We start from the raw sequence: 23,391 nt of genomic DNA on the forward strand, positions 1-23,391 counted from the left end.
TTCTGAGACAAACCCTTAAAAAAACAGTCAGTTTTAATACAAAGCCTCGTGCCAAATGTCACACAGGTTCATTTATTAACAGAGGTCTGCACAATATCAAAATGTATAAAACAAATGAAATAAAAATAAACTGCCTGCATATATAGAATAAAATGCTTCTTGAATAAAATAAAACAAATATCCCTTTCCTGCATAACAATTAAATTAAAATACACTGTGCAATTAATACAATGTAGACAGTAACAGGCAGACTTTTCCACTGAGGTTGACAGTTGTGCAAATAACAAAACATTTGTGCAAATCTCAAATAAAACATTCAAGTCAATTTGTCACAAAATAAGCTATTATAAAATTTTAAATCGATATAAACGATATTGTCTCGTAACATATCGCGTTTGAAAACATATCGATATATATTAAAATCTCAATATATCGCCCAGCCCTACACAGCAGCAATAACAATCAATGAATGTCGCATTTTCGATCCACTCTGGACTAATGTCAGTCATTCTCAGCCCAGCAGCAGCAGCAGCAGCAGCAGCAGCAACGTTAGCATGTCCTTGGCTAATAATATTGCTGGTAACTAATTAACTAACAAACACTACCTGTCATAGTAACGCCATTTGCCTCATTGTTGTCCTTTTTTTCCAAAAGAGAATCGATAAGGGAATCGATAAAGAACAGAATCGTTAAGCAGAATCGAAAATGGAATTGGAATCGTAAAAATCTCATCAATTCCCATCCCTAGCTGCAACGACGGGGGTTCTGCATCGTCAGAGTTTGAGGTCCGTTTCCCACCGGGAACGAAGAACCAGAAACACGCAGAAACAAGCTTTTGAACTGTCAAAGCACACAAGTGTTTGTATGAAGCTGCACCAGGCAGCCGTGAAGCACCAGGGATGTCTGGATGTTTCATCTGGTCTTGTTTGGTAGCACATGCAGAGGAGGGGTGGTGTATTTTATTAAATAAGCAGTTAAAAAAGATCTTTTGATCATCTATCATCTGCTATGAATTGGTAATTGGATTCCAGCGAGACACACAGCAGCACACCAGTGCGTGGCATTGATAAAGACTAACCTTGTATGACTTTTAAAACAACTAAGTGTGATGTCCGTGGGGGCTCGCTGGGATTGCAGCGTCCCGCCGAGGTTTGAATCTGGCAGCCAACCTTTTCAGGGAGTCGGCACCTCGGCAAGTAAGAAGAGGCAGTAAGAAATTGCAGGACTGCCAGCTCTGTCTCTGATGTCTTTTGTCAAAGTTTCACTTCAAACCTCGGAGGTTTGCTAACATATTAATGAATGTCTAATACGAGACTGATGCATAGTGATGATCTGCTCTGCAGAGTTCTGCATGATAACGTGACTGCACTCTGCAAAAAGAGCCAGGATCCTGCCTGATGGATTCACAGCTGCAACTAATGCATATTTGTATTATTACAACCCCAAAATAATGATAAAAAAAGGTGGAATGGTAGCAAAAAAATGTATCGCCTTCACTGGCACTATGTAACTTTGAGGAGCATGGTAGGAACCCTGCCACACTAAAAAACTACACATTTTTACGGCTTTGACTGCTTTACAGCATACGTCACTTCCCCATCCTTCCCCATTCGTAGTCGAGACGGAAGCTGGGCGGGGCGTGGAGAAGCTGGTATCATGGTCGAAGCAGCGAAAAAAACCAAGAAAATAAACGTTTTTTATCGGAGGAGGCGAAAAAAGAAAGCGGGAGAGTAACAAGCTAAATGCCCGGACAAGAATAAACATTGGCCCGGCGTTCACTCACTGGCGTGGTTTTGGTAATTCTAAAATTACTGACAATATCAACAACAGACACATAGAATAATAATAGTGATCATAAAATTGTCTAATTCGCAATGAGGAAGCTTTATAAAATAATAATACAAGTGAATAGAATTACAGCACTAGAGGAAAGAATGCAATGCAAAGAAAATGTATAGAACATTTCTAGTATTTTTCCAGAGAACTGTAAAATTGGGCAGGGCTGATCTGCAAAACATTCAGTAATCATAGGTTATAAAGTATTTTTTTATTTTGTCAGTAAGTATGTTGGACTAGCGTATGAGTTTGTAATTTGGGGCGCATTATCTCGCTGAAATAGGACAGTAATAAAACTAAGTTGAGCTTAGTGATTTTCAACATCGTCATATTATATTGTTTAGCCAAAAATAGATACCTTACCTCTTCACTATCCATCCTGCAAACGACCGCTGTGTTCTTTCTGGTAAAGCACTACCGCTTTGGTCCAAAGGAGCCGCCAAACTCAACAAAAGCTGAAAGTTACATTGTGCTGCTTTAAGATCTGGAATAATAAACCGCCCACAGTTTGAGATCCAGATGCCTCAGAGTCCAGGGATGGTGGACAAGGTTATCATGAGGCCACTTTTTTGCACAATGAAGTTGCAAGCAGCATTTGTGAATCTACAGTAGCTCCACATTTTAAAGCTTGATGAAGTCTAATCCCATGACATCTCTGGATGTGACGTAGTCGGTCATATGACCAGACCACATGACTGATCGAGTGATCGTCCTCTGCCTTCATCTTCTGTTGACTATTCTCGCAGCAGCAGTCGGGATAATTGAATCTGTCCAAAAGTAAAGACTAAAACCAAAGTTTCCGTCCATCTTCTTTGAAATCAAGATCTTTGTTTTGAAGATAAGTCTCCCAGGACAAGTTCGCGGGACAACGTTTCATGAGAATTATTCACAAAACACCGTTCAACCGGCGCTCCCTCAGTGGAACCTTCTCGCAATTTCAGAATTACGTCTTTTGTTTTGCAAAAAAGTGTAATGGACATCCAGGGTGTGAGCTTTTGGACAGGACGGATGGAGGGAAAAGGGCAGGAGCTCAGTCACCTGGGAGGGCTTCAGACAGGAGACAGAATACTGATGAATGTTTTTTTGGGTTTCTTTTCCAAGTAATAACTGGATCCCTATAACTCTGGCATGCTTTTCTGCAAACTCAACACAAACAAGCTGCAGGAGTCTCGTTGGGAATCTTAAAAATACCAACTAATCCCAAATTCTCCTGCCAAATGAGGAGAAAGATAATCTGATCCCACTATAATCCACACGATATTTAACTGTCTGTTTCAGTAGAGCCGTTTTTAACTGGGTGTCTTGTTGTACGTGCTTAACTAATGCAGTTTGTGGCTCTTGGCTACATCCTAATGCCTGTTAAGTGAGCGTAGTGTTCAGTACACTGCTGAACTTTTCAGTAATACTGTAGGCAGTACTCGAGTTGTAAAAAGAAATCAGGGTGGATTTTATCATATGGGGACAGATAATTTGTGCTGATTACAAATAATATAATATATTACAAATAATAACAGTGACCAAAACATCTGCAGAAATACTGCAGGAATGACATAGCAGCAGTTAAATGCAGCCTTCTGTAAGCTTTAAATATCCACTGGGCTTACATCAAATACATCAAAACACAACAATAAAAAACACTTTTCTGAACTTATCAATATGACTCTGTCCTTCACAGGATAAGTAAAATGGATCACTGCAAAAACTCAAAATCTTAACAAGAATATTTGTCTTATTTCTAGTTAAAATGTCTCATTTTAGTAAAAAAATCTCATTACACTTAAAACATCAATTTTCACCTGTTTCAAGTAGATTTTCACTTGAAATAAGTAGAAAAATCTGCCAGTGAAACAAGATTTTTTTGCTTTTAATAAGAAGATAAATCTTGTCCCACTGGCAGATTTTTCTACTTATTTCAAGTGAAAATTTACTTGAAACAGGTGAAAATTGTCAAATACCGTATTTTCCGCACTATAAGGTGAACCTAAAAGCCTTCAATTTTTTCAAAAGTTGACATTGCGCCTTATAATCCGGTGCGCCTTATATATGGATCTTTTCTTACATTTCTCCATACCTGGCCTTGCTGGGGTTGAAAGTCGTGACGAATGGATGGCGTTTTGGCGGGAATACCGGCTTTCGCGAGTATGACGTTTTATTTTGAGCGACGAAAAACAATACAATATATTTATTCTTATATGTCAAGATCACAATAATCTTCCAATTTAGAACTAAAATATTAAAGAACTAACACAAATAAAATACACTTCAATTAAATACTTTGTTCCGGAGCCGCGGGTTGCCGACCCTTGGTCTAATGGATGCACAACGTAACAAACGGTGTGGAAAATACGGTAAGCTATTTTTCTGGTGTTATTTTTCTGGTGATGACTCTAAATATTGAAATAGCAGTAAAATCAAATTCATTGATGAAATGACATAAGGGATGGAAAGGGGGGATGGCAGTTTTACAGGGGGGGTGATTTGGACCGTTTTTATTTCAGGGGGGACGCCATCCCCCCTCATCCCCCCTCAACTCCAGTACTGACTGCAGGGCCTGAAGACGTGTCCATGTGGGTGTGTTACATCTGTGTGTTCAGCTGCGGCGTGAGAAACCCAAAATGCGTCAGAGCATTTCAACTATTAAATATTTGTACACCAAACACAAATCCGCTCCTTCAACAACCCCCTCCCACTTCTGTTGATATTGTGTAATTACCCTCACGCAGGACTGAATACATTACGTGTTTTTAATCTGAATGTTGTGAACACCTCTGCACTCTCGGTGCTCTGCCCGCAGGAGGAAGTGGAGCGCGGGAAGCGCCAGGTCCTGGTTCTGGGTCTGGACGGAGCCGGGAAGAGCAGCATGTTGCAGGGCCTGGCCCCGGGGCAGCCGGCCACTAAGAGAGGCCGATGCCGGCCCACCCGCGGCTTCAACTTCATGAGCCTCAACGCCCCGGCCTGTCAGCTCGACTTTCTGGAGAGTAAGATCCCTTTTTATCTGCCGTAATCAAACACCGCCGGCTCTGTGTGGATTCCAGCAGAGAAATGAAAAGGGTTTTTTAAGCACTCGACTCACGACAGTAGGGGCCTTTGTTTCATCAAACACGCATGACATCTCAAAGGATCTTGAAACCGTTTTGAAGAGCTAGATTAAGTAATCAAGCTCTTCAAAACTGTTTCGAGAGGCCTTTGAGATCAGTTGCCACATCTCACTTTGTACAAGTCGTCAGGGTTTTTATCCTCAGTAGGACCAAGTCAAAGTGTTCAAAGTTGCCCACTTTTAACACATCCCCCCTCCCCTGCGATCCTTTAACAACGGCGTACTGCAAAAATTCACATGAAGGCGAGAAGGCTGCAGCTTTCCAGGAAAAGTCTCAAGGTCAGTAGTATTGTCGTACTTTCTTTTGCCGATTCTGCAAGAGCACGAACATGGACTAAACGGTTGCTTCGTGTGACGACCTGATGGTACGTGACCTGAAGCAGGTTCAGGACTGAAGTAACAGGAGTTTGGGGGAATCAGGAGGCTCAGCCAGGCTTTCAGTAGCGCTCCGTGCAACTGCCAGTCCGCCCTGACCCTCGCATCCCTATGGAGCTAGAACAGTCTCATAATTCGCAAATGCACACACCGTTTCACAAATGCACAGGACAAAATTCACAAATGCACACACCGATTCACAAATGCACACACCGTTTCACAAATGCACACACCGTTTCACAAATGCACACACCGTTTCACAAATGCACACACCGTTTCACAAATGCACACACCGTTTCACAAATGCACACACCGTTTCACAAATGCACAGCACAAGTTTCACAAATGCACAGAAAAATTCACACGTGCATAGGACAAGATATACAACTGTATTTTTGATGCACACACAAATATAACCTGATTTACAAACGTTTTGTTGTCTGTGAGCTGGGCTGGATTTGCGTGTGACTTTTGAGACTCCCCTGACGTGACTCGATCCACAAATACGTTTTATTTAACACAGAAGGATCTGCAACCAATCAGATGTCTTCCTTTGTTTCAGCCAAACATAAGAGCGCACCCCACGTGGGGGACGCAGAGCAGTGGATAAAACATGACTTACTCATAAACCAACGTTTGTTAAACTTTTGTAAATCAGGTTATATTTGTGTGTGCATCGAAAATACATTTGTATATCTTGTCCTACGCACGTGTGAATTGTTCTGTACATTTGTGAAACTCGTCCTGTGCATTTGTGAAACGGTGTGTGCATTTGCGAATTATGAGACTGTTCTAGCTCCATACGTCCCGATCCCACCATGTCAAAACTGGAATAAACCGTCCATTCAAGGGAAAAAGAAAGTACATCTTCTTTCACATGTAAGGCCGGCCCATACAAAGCGTTGAAGGAGATATATTATGGGGTGAAAGATGATTCACCTGGTTGAGCGGTTATCCCGTTTTCAGAGTCTTCGGCCCTTGTGACGCCGGTCTGCACCCCTTGCCGTCCCCCCCACCCTCATTTCCTGTCTTAAAGTATTAATAATAGGCCACAAAATCTTCTTCTTTTAAAAAAAAGAAGACATAATATGCACTTTTTTAAAAAAGTTAACCTTTTGAGAAATTGCTAAAATGTCAGGGACATGTTTTTGGTCTAAATGCCTCAGAATTACACGACACCTCTGTATGTAGCAGTTGTTTTTGAGTCAGTTTACTTGATTCAATGTAGCTTCAGTGCATGCAAGTTTGCAGACGTTTGTTTATAAGTAGCTCTCCCAAGGTCTTAACTGGCCGTTGCATTCAGGTTCAGATCTGAGCTTCTTTTTCTCCCCTACTTTTTTTCATTTTAAGTTGAAGATTTGCTGATGTTTTGGGGATTTTCGTCCTTGTTGCACGAACCACTTTGAGCCATATTTTAGCCGCCCGACAGATGGCTTCACATTTAACTTTAAAATTCAATTCAATTTATTTATTTGATTACAGGGACTGTACATGTTAATGAACACGAGTGTAAACATGTATGGTTATAGCCATAGGCTAATTTCCACCATTCGTCCCTGTGGCAAATCAATGCCAAACATAAAATCGGACACCAGCAAACAAGGAAGACAAGATATAGCGACAAAAGACAACATTTAAAAACACGACTAAGCTAGAAAAAATGAATAAGAAATAAAAACATGTTACAATTGATACCAGTAAGTGACCGTCATGTTTAAAGTGCTAAGTGCTTAAGTGCAAGAGATTTAAAGTGTCAATGCAGATTACACATTGTCCCATTATTTCTTTAAAGTGCTCCAATGCTCAGATGTATAAAGTGCTAATGCATATTGCACATTGATTTCTTGCATTTTTTTTTTTTTTGCATTTTAATTGCTTTTAGTGCTCATAATAATAATAAAATACTTGGGATCTCAGAGGAATTCACGGTCGCCACAATGAGAGACCCGGCCCTGCAGCTGCAAAAACCAGCCCGTATCACCAAGCCTCCGCCACCGTGCTTGATGGCTGCTATATAGCGGTTGTGCTGATACGGCTCGTCTGGTTTACAACAAGCCTCTCCCCTTTGCTCTCATCCATCAAGAGGAATTATTCTGTTTATGTAAACAGCAGAACTTCAGCTGTTTTCTTTCCTTAACTCCCCCAACGCTGCCAAACATCTGTCACTGCAAACCACAGAGACGATGAAAAAGTCATCTGCGCCTCTCACTATATTCTCCTTATAAACCTCGGATGGGTTCAGTTCGACTGCAGTATAGTCTTAAACTGACTCTGAAATGTTCCAAATTATCTCTCGACCGAAAGCCGTGGACTAAAAATAACACGATGACTTCTCTCGTTATTCAATCACCGAGAGCGAGACGCTGAGACGCTGAGCTGCTTCAGAGCGAGTTCCTTTGAACTGATTCAGAGGGATGAGTCATCCGGAGACTGATTTATTCATGATCTGAACCCCTAATTTGTTCATCGCTCATCTCCGTGAGAGAAGCAGGCGTCGCCACCCACCCGGGATACTTCATTCCTGAGTGGTAAATGTCAGAGGAGGCTTGTTGGCAGGTGTTTACTCTGGAAAGGGAGACCAGATACAAACCTGTAATCTCTGAGACAAGCGTAGCGATCTGATTAGGTTTAAAAAAAGAAAAAAGGAGTCGATTCATTCATGATGTAATCCTTTACAGGACTGTCTCAGAAAATTAGAATATTGTGATAAAGTTCTTTATTTTCTGTAATGCAAAAAAAAAAAAAAAAGGAATACATTCTGGATTAAGATTAAGATTCTCAGAATATTCTAATTTTTTGAGATAGGATATTTGAGTTTTCTTAAGCTGTAAGCCATGATCAGCAATATTAAAATAATAAAAGGCTTGCAATATTTCAATTGATTTGTAATGAATCCAGAATGTATGACATTTTTGTTTTTGTAATTCCATTACAGAAAATCACAATATTCAAATTTTCTGAGACAGTCCTGTATTATTTGTATGAAATATATGTGATACATCAGGCATTAAGAGATTAAATAATACATCATTTTAAAACATAAATCTGATATTACTATAAATATTTATATTTGGATCAACACATTTTCAAGAAATAATCTGGATGATGGAGGTTAATGTTTCCCACCAGCAGCTTCATTAGTTTTATTTTCGATGTAGCTTTGCTCCTGCGGTTGTGTTTTTTTCTTTTATTTATCGTGCAGATCAATGCTTAAATTCAATATTCTTAGTGAGTAAAGCTCAAACAAACTAACGAATCAATAAGAGCAGTCAATAAACTGGATTCAGACCTGTCAACAACAGGGAATATTTGAGATAACAGAACCACCTTTGACAGGTTTTCAACAGAGAAACAGAGAACTGCTGAGACACAGCGTCATGAGTGGAAACCTAGATGTGAGAAACGCCTTGGACCTTACGCCTCAAAGTTCACTTTCGTTGAACTTTGGCTGCAGCGCCTGGAGTCGGAGCGGCAGACGGCGCAGAGATAAATACAGTATCAGTGCGAATGCAAACGGCTGCATAATCAGGATGACGGGAAACGACCCATTTATTCACCAGCAAATGTTTAACCTGCAAAAGCACCTGACCTGAAGTGTGACACGTGGAGAAACGAGGTCACGCAACTCACCAGAGGTGTCAAAAGTATTCACATTTATTACTCAGGTAGAAGTATAGATACTAGAGTTTAAAAATACTCCTGTAGAAGTTGAAGTATCAACTCAAGTTTTTTACTCAAGTAAAAGTATAAAAGTACTGGTTTCAAAACTACTTAAAGTATAAAAGTAAAAGTAATGTAAGGGGGAAAAAAGCCATTAAGGACAAAAGCCATTGAAAATTAATGCATCTTAGAATAATGTAAATATATTAAAGAAGCATATATGTGTACTATTGAGCATTAACATGTGTTTCAGAGAGCAGAAGATATGATGACTAGTTGCCTATAAGTATTGTAATGGTGCAAAAAGTCAAACTTCAGAGGCATGTTATCATTTATCCTAACCTTTATTGGAATGTACATCCAAGTTTAGTTGCAGGAATCTGAGGGAACGGATGTAAGAACAAAACTGGACAAGAACATCTGAAACAACCACAACCAAATTCACTCTATCCGGATGGAGCAATTTAACTGGATAGTGTTTTTTTTAAAGGCCAAAATGAAATAGAGTAACGAGGCTGTTTTTAAAATGTAAGGAGTAAAAAGTACAGATAATTGCGTGAAAATGTAAGGAGTAAAAGTAAAAAGTCGTCTGAAAAATAATTACTCCAGTGAAGTATAGATAACCAAAATTTCTACTTAAGTAAGGTAACGAAGTATTTGTACTTCGTTACTTGACACCTCTGCAACTCACAGGCTTTTGTTTTTTGTTTTGTTGAACATGTCTATTTCTCGACTTTCTTTCGAAGTTTAGCCTAAATAAAATAAAAGAAAAGAAAAACAAATTGTTGTGCGATTACAAGGTTTGCAGAGCTGCTGTGGAGCCCAGGATGTGCACACGCCCCCGTCAGTACTCCAGTTGTAAAACAAAATCAGGGGGGATGGTGGATTTTATCATATGGGGACAGATAATTTGTGCTGATTACAAATAATATAATATATTACAAATAATAGCACTGACCAAAACACCTGCAGAAATACTGCAGGAATGACATAGCAGCAGTTAAATGCAGCCTTCTGTAAGCTTTAAATATCCACTGGGCTTACATCAAATACATCAAAACACAACAATAAAAAACACTTATCAATATGACTCTGTCCTTCACAGGATAAGTAAAATGGATCACTGCAAAAACTCAAAATCTTAACAAGAATATTTGTCTTATTTCTAGTTAAAATGTCTAATTTTAGTAAAAAAAAATCTCATTACACTTAAAACAAGACTCATCACTGGAAAAAACAACAATTTTCACCTGTTTCAAGTAGATTTTTTTCAGAATCAGAAAAGGGTTTATTGCCAAGTTTGTTAACACACACAAGGAATTTGTTGTGGTGATTGGTGCAATACAATAAAAAATAAAAATATAAAAACAAACAAATATATAAGAGATAAAATAAGAGATAGAAAAAAATGTAGAATATGAGGTTTTAAAGTGCCGGATATGAGTCTATACAAAAAGTAACGTAGGATGACTTAGGACAGATAAAATAAAATGTATAAACAGAAATGTACAATATGGGGTTTTTAAAGTTTTAAAGTTTGCTTGTAATAAGAAGATAAATCTTGTTCCAGTAGCAGATTTTTCTACTTATTTCAAGTGAAAATTTACTTGAAACAGGTGAAAATTGTCAAATAAGTTATTTTTCTGGTGTTATTTTTCTGGTGATGACTCTAAATGTTGAAATAGCAGTAAAACCACATTCATTGATGAAATGACATAAGGGATGGAAAGGGGGGATGGCAGTTTTACAGGGGGATGATTTGGACCGTTTTTATTTCAGGAGGGGATGCCGTCCCCCCTCATCCCCCCTCAACTCCAGTACTGGCCCCCGTCCTTCACCCCCGCACGCCTCCGTCGCTGCTTTGCAGTTACACGTGGGGCGGTAACTTTAATAAGGAGTCCCGTTGAGTGTCAGGACGGGCGTCCCGCTGAGCTCCCGGAGGCCGAGCTGCAGACGACAGCATCAGGTGAGCAGCAGGTTTCTACCGCCGCCACATCTCGCCGGCTTAGACCACCTCGCTGCCCAGTTTCCTAGCAACCTTCTCTAATGAATTCTTGCCAAGATGGTGAAGACCTGAAGTCAGACTTGCTGGCGAGTGAGCAGTGATCGCTGGACTGTGCAGCTGTAGCCTCGACGCCCTCGACGCCCTCGGACACTGCGACACTCCCCCTCTGCTGAAGCCGGCGACGGATTTTTAAATACCTGCTCCATTCTTAGACAAGCAGTGATGAAGCTGCTGAAGACTTTCCTAGAGGAGGAATTCTTGCAATCAACTCTCAACTCTCACCCACTAGGGCTGGGGATCGATTCAAATGTCAAGAATTGATTCAATTCCGATTCTTAAGATTCAGAATCGATTATCAAGATTTGATTCGATCCGATTCGATTCCGATATTGATTTGGGTTAGTGTTATTAAAACAGTTTTTTGAGCTGTTGCATGAATTATATGACTGTAGTTCTGCAACATATTAATACTAGTATTATATTGAGATTAAACAGCAGCTAGGCAGCTAATGATGCTGTAAGGACAGATCCAGGGCAGCAAACAGAGACGGATGAAATCGGTTTTATTTTTTTCCACATTCCGTTTTTATTTGTTCCATTTTCGGTCTATTTTGGTTTTAAATTTTTGAGCATTTGGTTTTTAGCATTTTTTGCAAATGTAACCCCAAGACAGTATATAAAGTAATGAAATATAGACAATTTATGCAATTATAACTGAAAACTTTAATGTTTTCATACCTTTAAACATATTTAAAGGCAAAAACATGGCACCAGTTATTCTCGTGTCCAACAAAACATTCCTTTTTTGGGGATAAACAAAAAAATAACCAAAAGTTGTAATGTAATGATGAAAAAAAAATACATAAATAAATAAAAGAAGAAAAAAAAGATTTTTTTTTTTTTTTTAAATCGATCTTTAGACATATGAATCGATTTTTAGGAATTAATATGAAAATCGATTTAGAATTGGGAAATCGATTTTTTCAACACAGGCCTATCACCCACCCATGTTTAAAAGGTGATGAATGAGTGGCTGCAGGTTTTGAGACATTCCTGAAGGCTCAAAGTGATAAATATCCTCCTTTTGCACACAAAAAAGAAAGAAAAATGCCTTTGAATAAAAGTGAAGCAGAACAAAGTCAGGCCAGCGCTTTTATGTTGATGCTCATTGATGAGGAAAACACAGATTTACAGACGTTTGATGATAAAAATCCAATGAGCTGCATTGCTATATTTTAATCATGGACATGTGTCTGGAGGCAGCGAGGCGGAAGAAAGTTAATCAGACCAATTTGCCAAGGAGGGAATGTGGACATTAAGGATGCAAAGCACCATCCTGGTTCTTTTTATCTCTCTCTCTACGCTCGTTCTCATCGGATATGGCACAAATATTAAATGAACCCGAGGCCGATTTGTTTAAAAGGAGCGTATTTCACTGTGGCAGCTTTCTTCTGTCAGTGTCTGATGTGCTATTGAGGAAAGACTGTTCCTCAGCAGCGGTTTGTGAGAATCAAAATAGCATCTTCCTTTTCTACGAAAGCTGCTTCGGCCACTCTTACATGAACAAGTGTGATGTTTTCAGTAAACTGAGTGCTTGGAGCATTTCAGCTAAGCTAAATCTTGGTCCTTTCTAGTTAAAAGCCCCATGTAATTATGAAAATCCCCCACTGAACAACTGCTGCGTTGATTCAGAACCAGTTTTCTCTGCAGAGACTGAAACCCCAGAGTCTGCTGCTGCTTTAGCAACGGTTTACATCATCTGATCATCTTGTTTATTCCAAGCAGCTTCATTTTAAACTAGGATGACGCTAGGGATGGGCGGTATGGACTAAAACATTTATCACGATAATTTCTGGCATTTATCCCGATAACGATAAAAATGACGATAAAAAAAAATACCAATTCAACTCCATCTTTGTAACTATAAATCTATCACCACATTCAGTCTTTGGAGCCAAAACACTGCTCTAAAAGATACTAAATGCTACTAAACTACACCAATTACATTGAATTAATAAAAACCAATTAAATTAGTACACCTGTACTGCAAAACTGGAATGACTCAAATGAAACAAGTTTGAAATGTAAGAACAGATTCAACATTTATTCAAACTGTATGGCTTAAACAGTGGGATAACAGTGCAAACAGCAAAAGTACCATTGTCCTTCAAGTTTTCCTAGCTTATAAAATCACAAAGTAGAAAAAAATACAACCTGATAAATAAAGAAACAGGACAAATAAATAAAAGTTCACTGAAAATAAAATCCAATCAGTGATGACCTCTTCTAATATAAATAAAATGTGCAGAATTTGCACATTTTAATTTGCACATTTTTCAGAACCATAAATCAGCTTTACACAAAAACGTCATCAACGGGAATGTATCGTTTTTACCGCGAGATGATAAATTCTTACCGTGGGGAATTTCTTTGACGGTAAATCGTGAACAGTAAAATATCGCCCATTACTAGATGACGCGTCCGTGAAAACCTTCACTTTTTTGCCTCTGCAGTCGGTGGCGGTGAGGATCTGCGGCGCTACTGGCTGGACTACCTGAGGAGGACGCACGTCCTGGTGTACGTGGTGGACTCTTCGGACCGGACGCGCCTGCCGATGGCCAAGGCCGAGCTGCACCGCCTCCTGAAGCTGGAGCCACGGCTGCCCGTGGTCGTCCTGGGAAACAAGCAGGTAACACGCTCGTCCGCTTAGGCCGGGGGTCGGCAACCCGCGGCTCTAGAGCCGCACTAGTGGCTACCTGGAGCTTTTTCAAAAATGTTTCACTTTCTTTTCTTTCTTTTTTTTTCTCTCTTTCTTTTTTCCTTTTTTTCCTCTCTTTTCTCTTTATTTTTTTCCTTTTTTTCTTCCTTTTTTCTTTTTTTCCTTCTTTTTTTCTCTTTTTTTTCCTTTTCCTTTTTTTTTATCTTCTTTTTTTCTCTTTTTCTTCCTTTTTCCTTTTTTAATCTTGACATTTTGGCTTTTTTCTCGACATTTCGACTTTTTTCTCGACATTTCGACTTTTTTCTCAAGAAGGTACTTCAACATTAATCTTGACATTTCTACTTTATTCTCGAAGTGCATAATGAGGAAAAAAAATCTTCCCCCAGTTATAACTACCGGTAATATAGAAACATGCAGCATGTGTTGCCTTCATTCTAAGGCTTATACAAGACTTTTCACTTTTTGCGGCTCCAGTTTTGGGTCCAATGCGGCTCTTTCAACATTTTGGGTTGCCAACCCCTGGCTTAGGCAAAGTACACCATCAGCTGCACTTTCCGTTGTTTCCTCCATTTCCATTCATTTGTGCAGGAAATTGAGTTTTTTCTGACCAATCAATAGATTGTACGTCATGTAAAACTACCTGGAGGAATAAAAAGAGCCATAATAATAATTATTAGAAAACGATATAGAGATCCAACAAATCCATTATTCCTTCAGTTAAAATTGTTGAAATTTCATGAATTAGTAGACTATAGTATTCTGCAAATTATGTTTAAAGCTCATAAAAAAACTTTACCAATCAACATTCAGAAAAGATTTGAAAAAAGAGAAAAGTATAACTTAAAAGGAACAGAGATATTTAAAAAACAAGATTCAGGACTAAATTGATGGAACGTTGTGTTTCTGTGAAAGGAATCAGTTTATGGAACAATCTGAATAAAGAAACCAAACATCCAAATCAAACATTACATTCAAAAGAACAATTAAAGCCAGTATCTTAAGGAAATATAATGAAATATGTTAGTTAAGTTTGATTGACATACCCATAGACGGCGGTAATTTTATTTTAGTTTTTTATTTACTTAGTTGTTGTTTTTTTTTATTTATGTTATTTGGGAATTTATTTCTTGGAAAAAGGGGCAGATTAGATAAGATTCTTCTTCTTTCTGCTCCCTTTTCATTCACAATTTATGAACATTTGACTTTGTCTTTGTATTGAATTGTTTGTTTTATTTTCTGAATGAAATAAAGAATAAAATGAATGAAATTATATAAAAGAAAAATGCATCAAAAACCTAAATGTGCAGCACATGAGGATGAGGATTTGGTACAAATTAAAGTTTCTGGGGAGCAGAAATGGACAAAAGATCTCCTGTTAACCAACTAATATGTTAGAAAATCATTGAAACGTTTCAAAGCAATGATCCTCGACGAAACATTGGCAGGGAGTTGCATATTTGTCCTCCAACGGAGGATAATCTCGTTAAATGGTTCAAGGAATCTGAAAGAATTTCAGTTCCTAAAAGGAGAGAATGCTACGTACCCTCGATCCCTGATCCCTCAGATCAAAATAACTGTCAAAAGCTTATATAACAACACAGGAAAAGTGTTTTGGGAAACAGTTAAGTACTACAGTACTGAAACTGAAAACTTGAGTGTGCATGAGGGAAGTCTTGCGTTAAGCTTGCTCGGCGCGTTGCCATCTGTGAGGCAGAATCAGCGCTCGCCAAAGGTCATTAGTATCAATACATCAGGACTTCAGACGCAGGCTGCCTTCAAGATGACCTCTTTCCCATGGATCGCTGTCCACGTCTGCAAAACCACATAAAAGCACCTTCTGCGCACTTTAAAAAGGCCGGACTGGCGTTCCTGCTGCAGCACCGACCAAGCAACTCCATGCAACATCCACTATTGGACTATTGACAGTCATTATTTTGAATTGTGGTTCAACAGAATCATTAAGGGCCAATCCCAATACACCCCCTACTTTCTACCACTAGCCCTCCCTCACTACCACTTCCCCTAAAAAAGAAGCCACAGATTTTAGGGCCCTGTCCCAATACTCCCACTACTCCTACTTTCAGCACCACCCCTAAAATCAGGAAGCTGAGAGCCAAAAGCTGTTTTAATTTCCGCTGTAGCGCTGTTAATATCCCACTTTATTAAGTTTTAATATTTTTTCAGGCGTAAAAGTAATCGTTAAGATCCCCAACCTGGGCTCAGTTTATCCAAATAACGCCTGTTAAGATGTGATGTTTTTGGCGATGAGAAAACCCGCCGGGGAGCAGCAGCAGCAGATCACGTACAGACGTGATCGCCAGGTCAACCTGCGCCGTCGTCCCGGGGAGAAACCTGCAGCTCTGTGGAGATTTACCGCTGGCTGAAATAAATCATTTAGGAAAATAAATGTTGGTTTAATAGATGAAATCTAACAGTTGTAGCTACGCCTGTTAAGAAATTTGCTCCGAAAATTTCGGGATGATGATGCCTGCCGGCTCCGGAGCTGATTTATGGTTCTGCGTTAAATCGACGCAGAGCCTACGGCGTAGGGTACGGCGTACGGCGCGCGTCGCTGCGTAACCTACGCCGTAGGCTCTGCGTTGGTGTAACGCGGAACCATAAATAAGCCTTTATTCTGGCGAGGTCTGAAAAAGACTTCGCCACAACGGGCAAACGAGTGATTATGTACCTTCACTGAGTGAATATTATGAAAGTAAAATATATATTTCTTGCTAGAAATGTAATCAAAACGCATTTTTATGCAGAAACTAACTCAAAATATTGATTTTATTCACTAAAAAATAAGAAATGTCCGCCATGTTTTTTTGTTTTTTTTTATTCAGTCCGCAAATGACGACGAAAAGCATTCTGGGAAATTTTTCTGGCCCTAGATCAGCTAGTGAGCATCAGAAATCCCTCGGTTCGTAGGGACAGATTCATATCCTTTACACTACTTTTCTCCACTCCCCCTAGGTGGAAAGAGGAATTGGGACACCACTACCCTCACGGTAACGCGCAAAATTTAGGGGTAGTGCTGAAAAGTAGGGGTAGTGGGGGGATTGGGACAGGGCCTTAATTATTATTTAGTATTAGTATTATTACTATTATTAACTTCTGTCACTTTCAACTTATTTCAGTGATCATGTTGGGTAGTTATTGTTTTAATTGGGAGGTACCATCAACTGTATCCACCGTGTGTTCGTTGCCATCGTGCTGCTGCGCCGCTCATGTTGGGTTACGCATAACTGCTGGAGGGAGGAATACAATTAATATTTATCACATCTAATGTTGGAACAGAGCAGTTTTTCATCCTCCAACGGCTGTGGGTTGCTCATGAGATGAACAATAACATTTCAAATCCAATCAAATTACACAAATGATCTGCAACACTGCGGAGCAGGTGCAAGCCAGAAATCATACGCACAATGGCCGGGTTTCCCAGATCAGTTAAGTAGTTCTTAACAGCGAAAGACTTCTTTCAAACCTTCTTAAGGAGCCTGTGAAAGAAAATCGCGTTTCCCAGAGTCGCTCTTAGCTTAAGTATCTCTTTCATTAAGAAGGAAATGAAAGATGCTGCTGACCCAGTCTTTACAACGATCTTAGTGAACAAAGACTCACAGATCCAGCCGCGTCAGGCAAATCAATATCACACCAAGCAATGAGATATTAAAACAATGCACCCCGCACAAATTTTGATCTATTTTATACTTTAGATTTATATTGTTTAGCATTTATTGGTGACAGCAAAGGGGGAAAAAAAAGAAAAATAAGGAATAACAAGTGTGTTCCTGTATATGCTTTATGCATTACGCACAAATAAAACGATCATCATGAATATCATTTATTTGATGATTTGGCTGCTATACAGCATGTTCTCGCTGCAAATCAACCGCGTCACCGTGCGCGAAGCAGAACTGTTTTTATGAACGCATTCGTGCGTCAGCACTTCAGTCCCCTGGACGTGCTGTCGGACCGCGCTGTCCAGGCAGCCGGGACACCGATCCTCCTGCGCCGCGCCCGAGCACATCTATGTGATGACAGGGAAGCAGCAGCTGATGAACGGGATCCTTTGATGAATCGTTCATTACAGTCTCAAATATAATCAATGGTGTCGGTTTATATTAAAGAATCTTTTTGCCCAGAAGAAAAAAGAGCGAAGACAACGACCCATAACTATTTTCTTCTCTTGAAAAAACCCACCTGCGGGATGCAGCAGCATCAGAAGAGCAGGAATACGTGCGTGGCGGGGATGATCTCTGCAATCTGAAGCCCTCTATAATTGTAAAAAGAATTTCACTTATCACGGGTTCTTTTTGGAACATAACCCCTGCGAAAAACCAGGGATTGCTGTAATTCCACGTTGCGATTTGCGAAACTCGCCTTCTCTTGGCTCATGTTTTTGAACGCACACACACGCCCACCACGTTTCCTCCCGGTCTCTGCGTGTGGGGAAAAAAAGCCTCACTGTAGCCAGAAATAACGGAGTAACGCACCGTTTGGATGAAAAAGGGTCATTGAATTATATTTATCATCTTAATTTTTCATTATAACGCACAGGCAGCAGGGAATTAGTGCGTTAGGTAGCAGTGCTGCGTGTGAAAATGCGCTGATAGTGATCGTGATCGATTTGCCTGGCATCGATTGATTTGGTTTCAGAACCGGACAGCTGCTCCAAAGAGCGTCTGAAAGAGCGAAACTAAAGAACGGTGTTAAGAAGTCATCTGGGAAACACCCATATCTTAGGGTTCTCTCTTAGTTCAAACCTTCTTTGAACCTCTCTTAAATCCTTAAGAGAGGTTGGATCTGGGAAACCCGGCCAATGGCCAAAGGCAAATCGATCACCGATCACTATCAGCGCATTTTCACACGCAGCACTGCTACCTAACGCACTAATTCCCTGCTGCCTGTGCGTTATAATGAAAAATTAAGATGATAAATATAATTCAATGACCCTTTTTCATCCAAACGGTGCGTTACTCCGTTATTTCTGGCTACAGTGAGGCTTTTTTTCCCCACACGCAGAAACCGGGAGTAAACGGGGTGGGCGTGTGTGTGCGTTCAAAAACATGAGCCAAGAGAAGGCGAGTTTCGCAAATCGCAACGTGGAATTACAGCAATCCCTGGTTTTTCGCAGGGGTTATGTTCCAAAAAGAACCCGTGATAAGTGAAATTCTTTTTACAATTATAGAGGGCTTCAGATTGCAGAGATCATCCCCGCCACGCACGTATTCCTGCTCTTCTGATGCTGCTGCATCCCGCAGGTGGGTTTTTTCAAGAGAAGAAAATAGTTATGGGTCGTTGTCTTCGCTCTTTTTTCTTCTGGGCAAAAAGATTCTATAAACCGACACCATTGATTATATTTGAGACTGTAATGAACGATTCATCAAAGGATCCCGTTGATCAGCTGCTGCTTCCCTGTCATCACATAGATGCGCTCGGGCGCGGCGCAGGAGGATCGGTGTCCCGGCTGCCTGGACAGCGCGGTCCGACACACGTCCAGGGGATTGAAGTGCTGACGCACCAATGCGTTCATAAAAACAGTTCTGCTTCGCGCACGGTGACGCGGTTGATTTGCAGCGAGAACATGCTGTATAGCAGCCAAATCATCAAATAAATGATATTCATGATGATCGTTTTATTTGTGCGTAATGCATAAAGCATATACAGGAACACACTTGTTATTCCTTATTTTTCTTTTTTTCCCCCCCTTTGCTGTCACCAATAAATGCTAAACAATATAAATCTAAAGTATAAAATAGATCAAAATTTGTGCGGGGTGCATTGTTTTAATATCTCATTGCTTGGTGTGATATTGATTTGCCTGACGCGGCTGGATCTGTGAGTCTTTGTTCACTAAGATGGTTGTAAAGACTGGGTCAGCAGCATCTTTCATTTCCTTCTTAATGAAAGAGATACTTAAGCTAAGAGCGACTCTGGGAAACGCGATTTTCTTTCACAGGCTCCTTAAGAAGGTTTGAAAGAAGTCTTTCGCTGTTAAGAACTACTTAACTGATCTGGGAAACCCGGCCAATGTCTTTTTTTACAGTATATCTACCATACTTCCAAAAGTTGAATTAAAGTTAAATATGCTTTTATTGTGAAAGGTGGTCCTGCCAAGCTTTGAAATGATGCATAAAAAAGTTTAATGCTTTTAGGAAGCTGCAGATATGGGCAGTTAAGACATGGCTGAATGAGCAAGTGTTAAGACTTCAGTCCGAACATAATTAAACAAAGCAATTTCATGTTTGGGAGAAGGAGTTGTGTTTGAACGGTGATACAAGCGTTTTCCCACCAACACATTATTCTCTTCCTCTGCAATCCGTTCCAGTATGAAGGACATGACGCAGCCCACACGATGGAAAAGACGTGGTTTAAAGAAGCGAGGCGGACATCTGTTCTTAGGTTGAACAGTTTGTGCAGGACGGCTGTGTTATTTTCTCTCTCCATTAAGATGAGCTCTGATGGTTTTTATTGCATTTGATTCGATGGAAATCACACATATACCTTTCTTTATATATATATATATATATATATATATATATATATGTATATAAAACGATGGAGTATTAGGACCAAACAAAGACAAAAAAAAATTACGAGTCATAATATAAAGTCGTAATATTATGAGAATAAAGTCGTAATTTATGAGAATAAAGTCTTAATATTATGAGAATAAAATCGTAATATTTTTTACGATGTGCTTTATTCTCGTAATTTCACGACTTTATTCTCATATTATTATGACTTAATTCACCTAATACTCCGTCGTTCCGTATATGTATGTATATATATATATGTGTGTGTGTGTGTGTGTGTGTGTGTGTGTGTGTGTGTGTGTGTGTGTGTGTGTGTGTGTGTGTGTGTGTGTGTGTGTGTGTGTGTGTGTGTGTGTGTGTGTGTGTGTGTATGTATGTATATATATATATATATATATATATATATATATATATATATATATATATATAAACAATGGCGTATTAGGGCCAAACAAAGACAAAAAAAATTACGACACATAATATATAGTCATAATATAATGAGAATAAAGTCGTAAAATTACGAGAATAAAGTCATAACATTTTGAGAATAAAGTCGTAATATTATGAGAATAAAATCGTAATATTTTTTACGATGTGCTTTATTCTCGTAATTTTACGACTTTATTCTCATATTATTATGACTTCATTCTCGTAATTTCCTTTTTTTTTGTCTTAATTTGGCCCTAATACTCATTTTTAGCAAAATAGTTTAGATAGTCTGGATTTTACTTCCAAACTTTGTGATATTGAATAAAATAACAGCATTTTTCCTGTGAAGTTTTATATTTTTGGCGTCTGTATTTGATTGCACACTACCATTTTGAATCCCTATAATCACTTTTTAGAAAAGAGAAGTGGATACTTTTGAAATCTTACACATAACTAAATCTTCATTTTTTGTATTTTGAATGTAAATGAAAAATAAACATCTTACTTCATGTAGATATAGAGGAAATGTTTAATCCAACCTCAGGGACAGATGAAGTATAAAATAGCCATCTCCTGAAACTCTTTTCCAATATTAACATATAAAAATAATAAAGTAGAATATAAGTTGAAGTTGTGAAATATTTGCTCTGAAAGACTACAGGACTGTCTCAGAAAATTAGAATATTGTGATAAAGTCCTTTATTTTCTGTAATGCAAAAATGTCATACATTCTGGATTCATTACAAATCAACTGAAATATTGCGAGCCTTTTATTATTTTAATATTGCTGATCATGGCTTACAGTTTAAGAAAACTCAAATATCCTATCTCAAAAAATTTGAATATTCTGGGAATCTTAAACTGTAAACCATAATCGGCAATACTAAAATAATAAAAGGCTTGCAATATTTCAGTTGATTTGTAATGAATCCAGAATGTATGACATTTTAGTTTTTTTAATTGCATTACAGAAAATAAAGAACTTTATCACAATATTCTAATTTTCTGAGACAGTCCTGTAAGTTCTTGTCCGTTAAACTGTCTTCTTCTCCTGGCAGGACAAGCCGAACGCCGTGAGCGTGTCAGAGCTGCATGAAGCCTTGTCCCTGGACGCCCTGACGGAGGACAGGAAGTTGTTCCTCCTGGCGGCGCAGCTGGACGCTGACGGAGCTCTGAGGAGGTCCAGCCACGGCGTGGACACCGTCCAGGACGTCCTGCTCCAGCTCGTCTGACCTCTTCCCAGAGAGCAGAGCTGCAGGAGACGGATGGAGATGGATGGAGACCATCCTCCTCTTCCTCCGGCCTATTTGAGGCAGAGGAGGAGGTGATGACAAAGCCTGGAGGAAGAGAGCCAAAAAAAAAAATAAATAAGAGAGAGATGAAAAGATGCCAGAATGGAGCGCGGTGGACTCATCTGGTCTTACTCACCGGAGAAGAGGAGGATGAGAGCAGACGGAGGGACAGCAGGATGCATCACTTAAACGTTCATCTCTGGTCAGCGACTCCTAACTGTCCAAACGTCAACCAGCTACACCTTTATTTAAGCATGTTGTTCATACTTCACTTAACAGGATCCCTGTAAGCAGTACTCGAGTTGTAAAAAAAAAACAATCAGGGGGGATGGTGGATTTTATCATATGGGGACAGATAATTTGTGCTGATTACAAATAATATAATATATTACAAATAATAGCACTGACCAAAACACCTGCAGAAATACTGCAGGAATGACATAGCAGCAGTTAAATGCAGCCTTCTGTAAGCTTTAAATATCCACTGGGCTTACATCAAATACATCAAAACACAACAATAAAAAACACTTTTCTGAACTTATCAATATGACTCTGTCCTTCACAGGATAAGTAAAATGGATCACTGCAAAAACTCAAAATCTTAACAAGAATATTTGTCTTATTTCTAGTTAAAATGTCTCATTTTAGTAAAGAAATCTCATTACACTTAAAACAAGACTCATCACTGGAAAAAACAACAATTTTCACCTGTTTCAAGTAGATTTCCACTTGAAATAAGCAGAAAAATCTGCCAGTGGAACAAGATTTTTTTGCTTGTAATAACAAGATAAATCTTGTCCCACTGGCAGATTTTCCTACTTATTTCAAGTGAAAATTTACTTGAAACGTGAAAAATGGTCAAATAAGTTATTTTTCTGGTGTTATTTTTCTGGTGATGACTCTAAATGTTAAAATAGCAGTAAAACCACATTCATTGATGAAATGACATAAGAGATGGAAAGGCAGGATGGCAGTTTTACAGGGGGGATGATTTGGACCGTTTTTATTTCAGGGGGGGATGCCATCCTCCCTCATCCCCCCTCAACTCGAGTACTGCCTGTAACATGTCAGAAATTGCAGATCTTGTGTCTCGTTTGATGTTTTATGAAATATTTTATCCTTTGGTCGGATCAGAAGAGTTGGCAGAGCTGAGCAAATGTTGTGCAACGACACGTTTTGACACTTTTCTTATTTCAGGAGAAGATAAATCCAGTCTGGTTACGTTGCACGTGCCACGGACATGTGATTCCCGTCAATAAAAACGTGAAAGAAAGAAAGAAAGAAAGCCATGTAGAGATGATAAGGAAAGCTGAAAAACTGATTTTAAACCGTTTCTTTGATGAAGTTTCAAACCCTACGGCGATCAGCCGTGATCCTCATCATTGTTCTCTGAAGTTTACTTTGACTTTGGCTCCAGACGCCACTGGACAGATGCATATTCA

The 23,391-nt window shown here is 39.3% G+C and overlaps 1 protein-coding gene across 1 annotated transcript in view; it reads left to right on the plus strand.

The window, feature by feature from the left end:
• Nucleotides 1-21,889, plus strand: part of LOC133459313 (ADP-ribosylation factor-like protein 9) — a 35,499-nt gene extending 13,610 nt beyond the window's left edge. The window contains exons 2-4 of the mRNA XM_061739196.1: nt 4,631-4,814; nt 13,487-13,662; nt 21,716-21,889. Coding sequence (XP_061595180.1) covers nt 4,631-4,814; nt 13,487-13,662; nt 21,716-21,889 — 534 coding nt within the window. The remainder of the gene's footprint in view (nt 1-4,630; nt 4,815-13,486; nt 13,663-21,715) is intronic.
• Nucleotides 21,890-23,391: the final 1,502 nt, after the last annotated feature.

Source organism: Cololabis saira, chromosome 14 (assembly GCF_033807715.1).
Source record: "Cololabis saira isolate AMF1-May2022 chromosome 14, fColSai1.1, whole genome shotgun sequence".
Classification (NCBI taxonomy): Eukaryota; Metazoa; Chordata; class Actinopteri; order Beloniformes; family Belonidae; genus Cololabis; species Cololabis saira.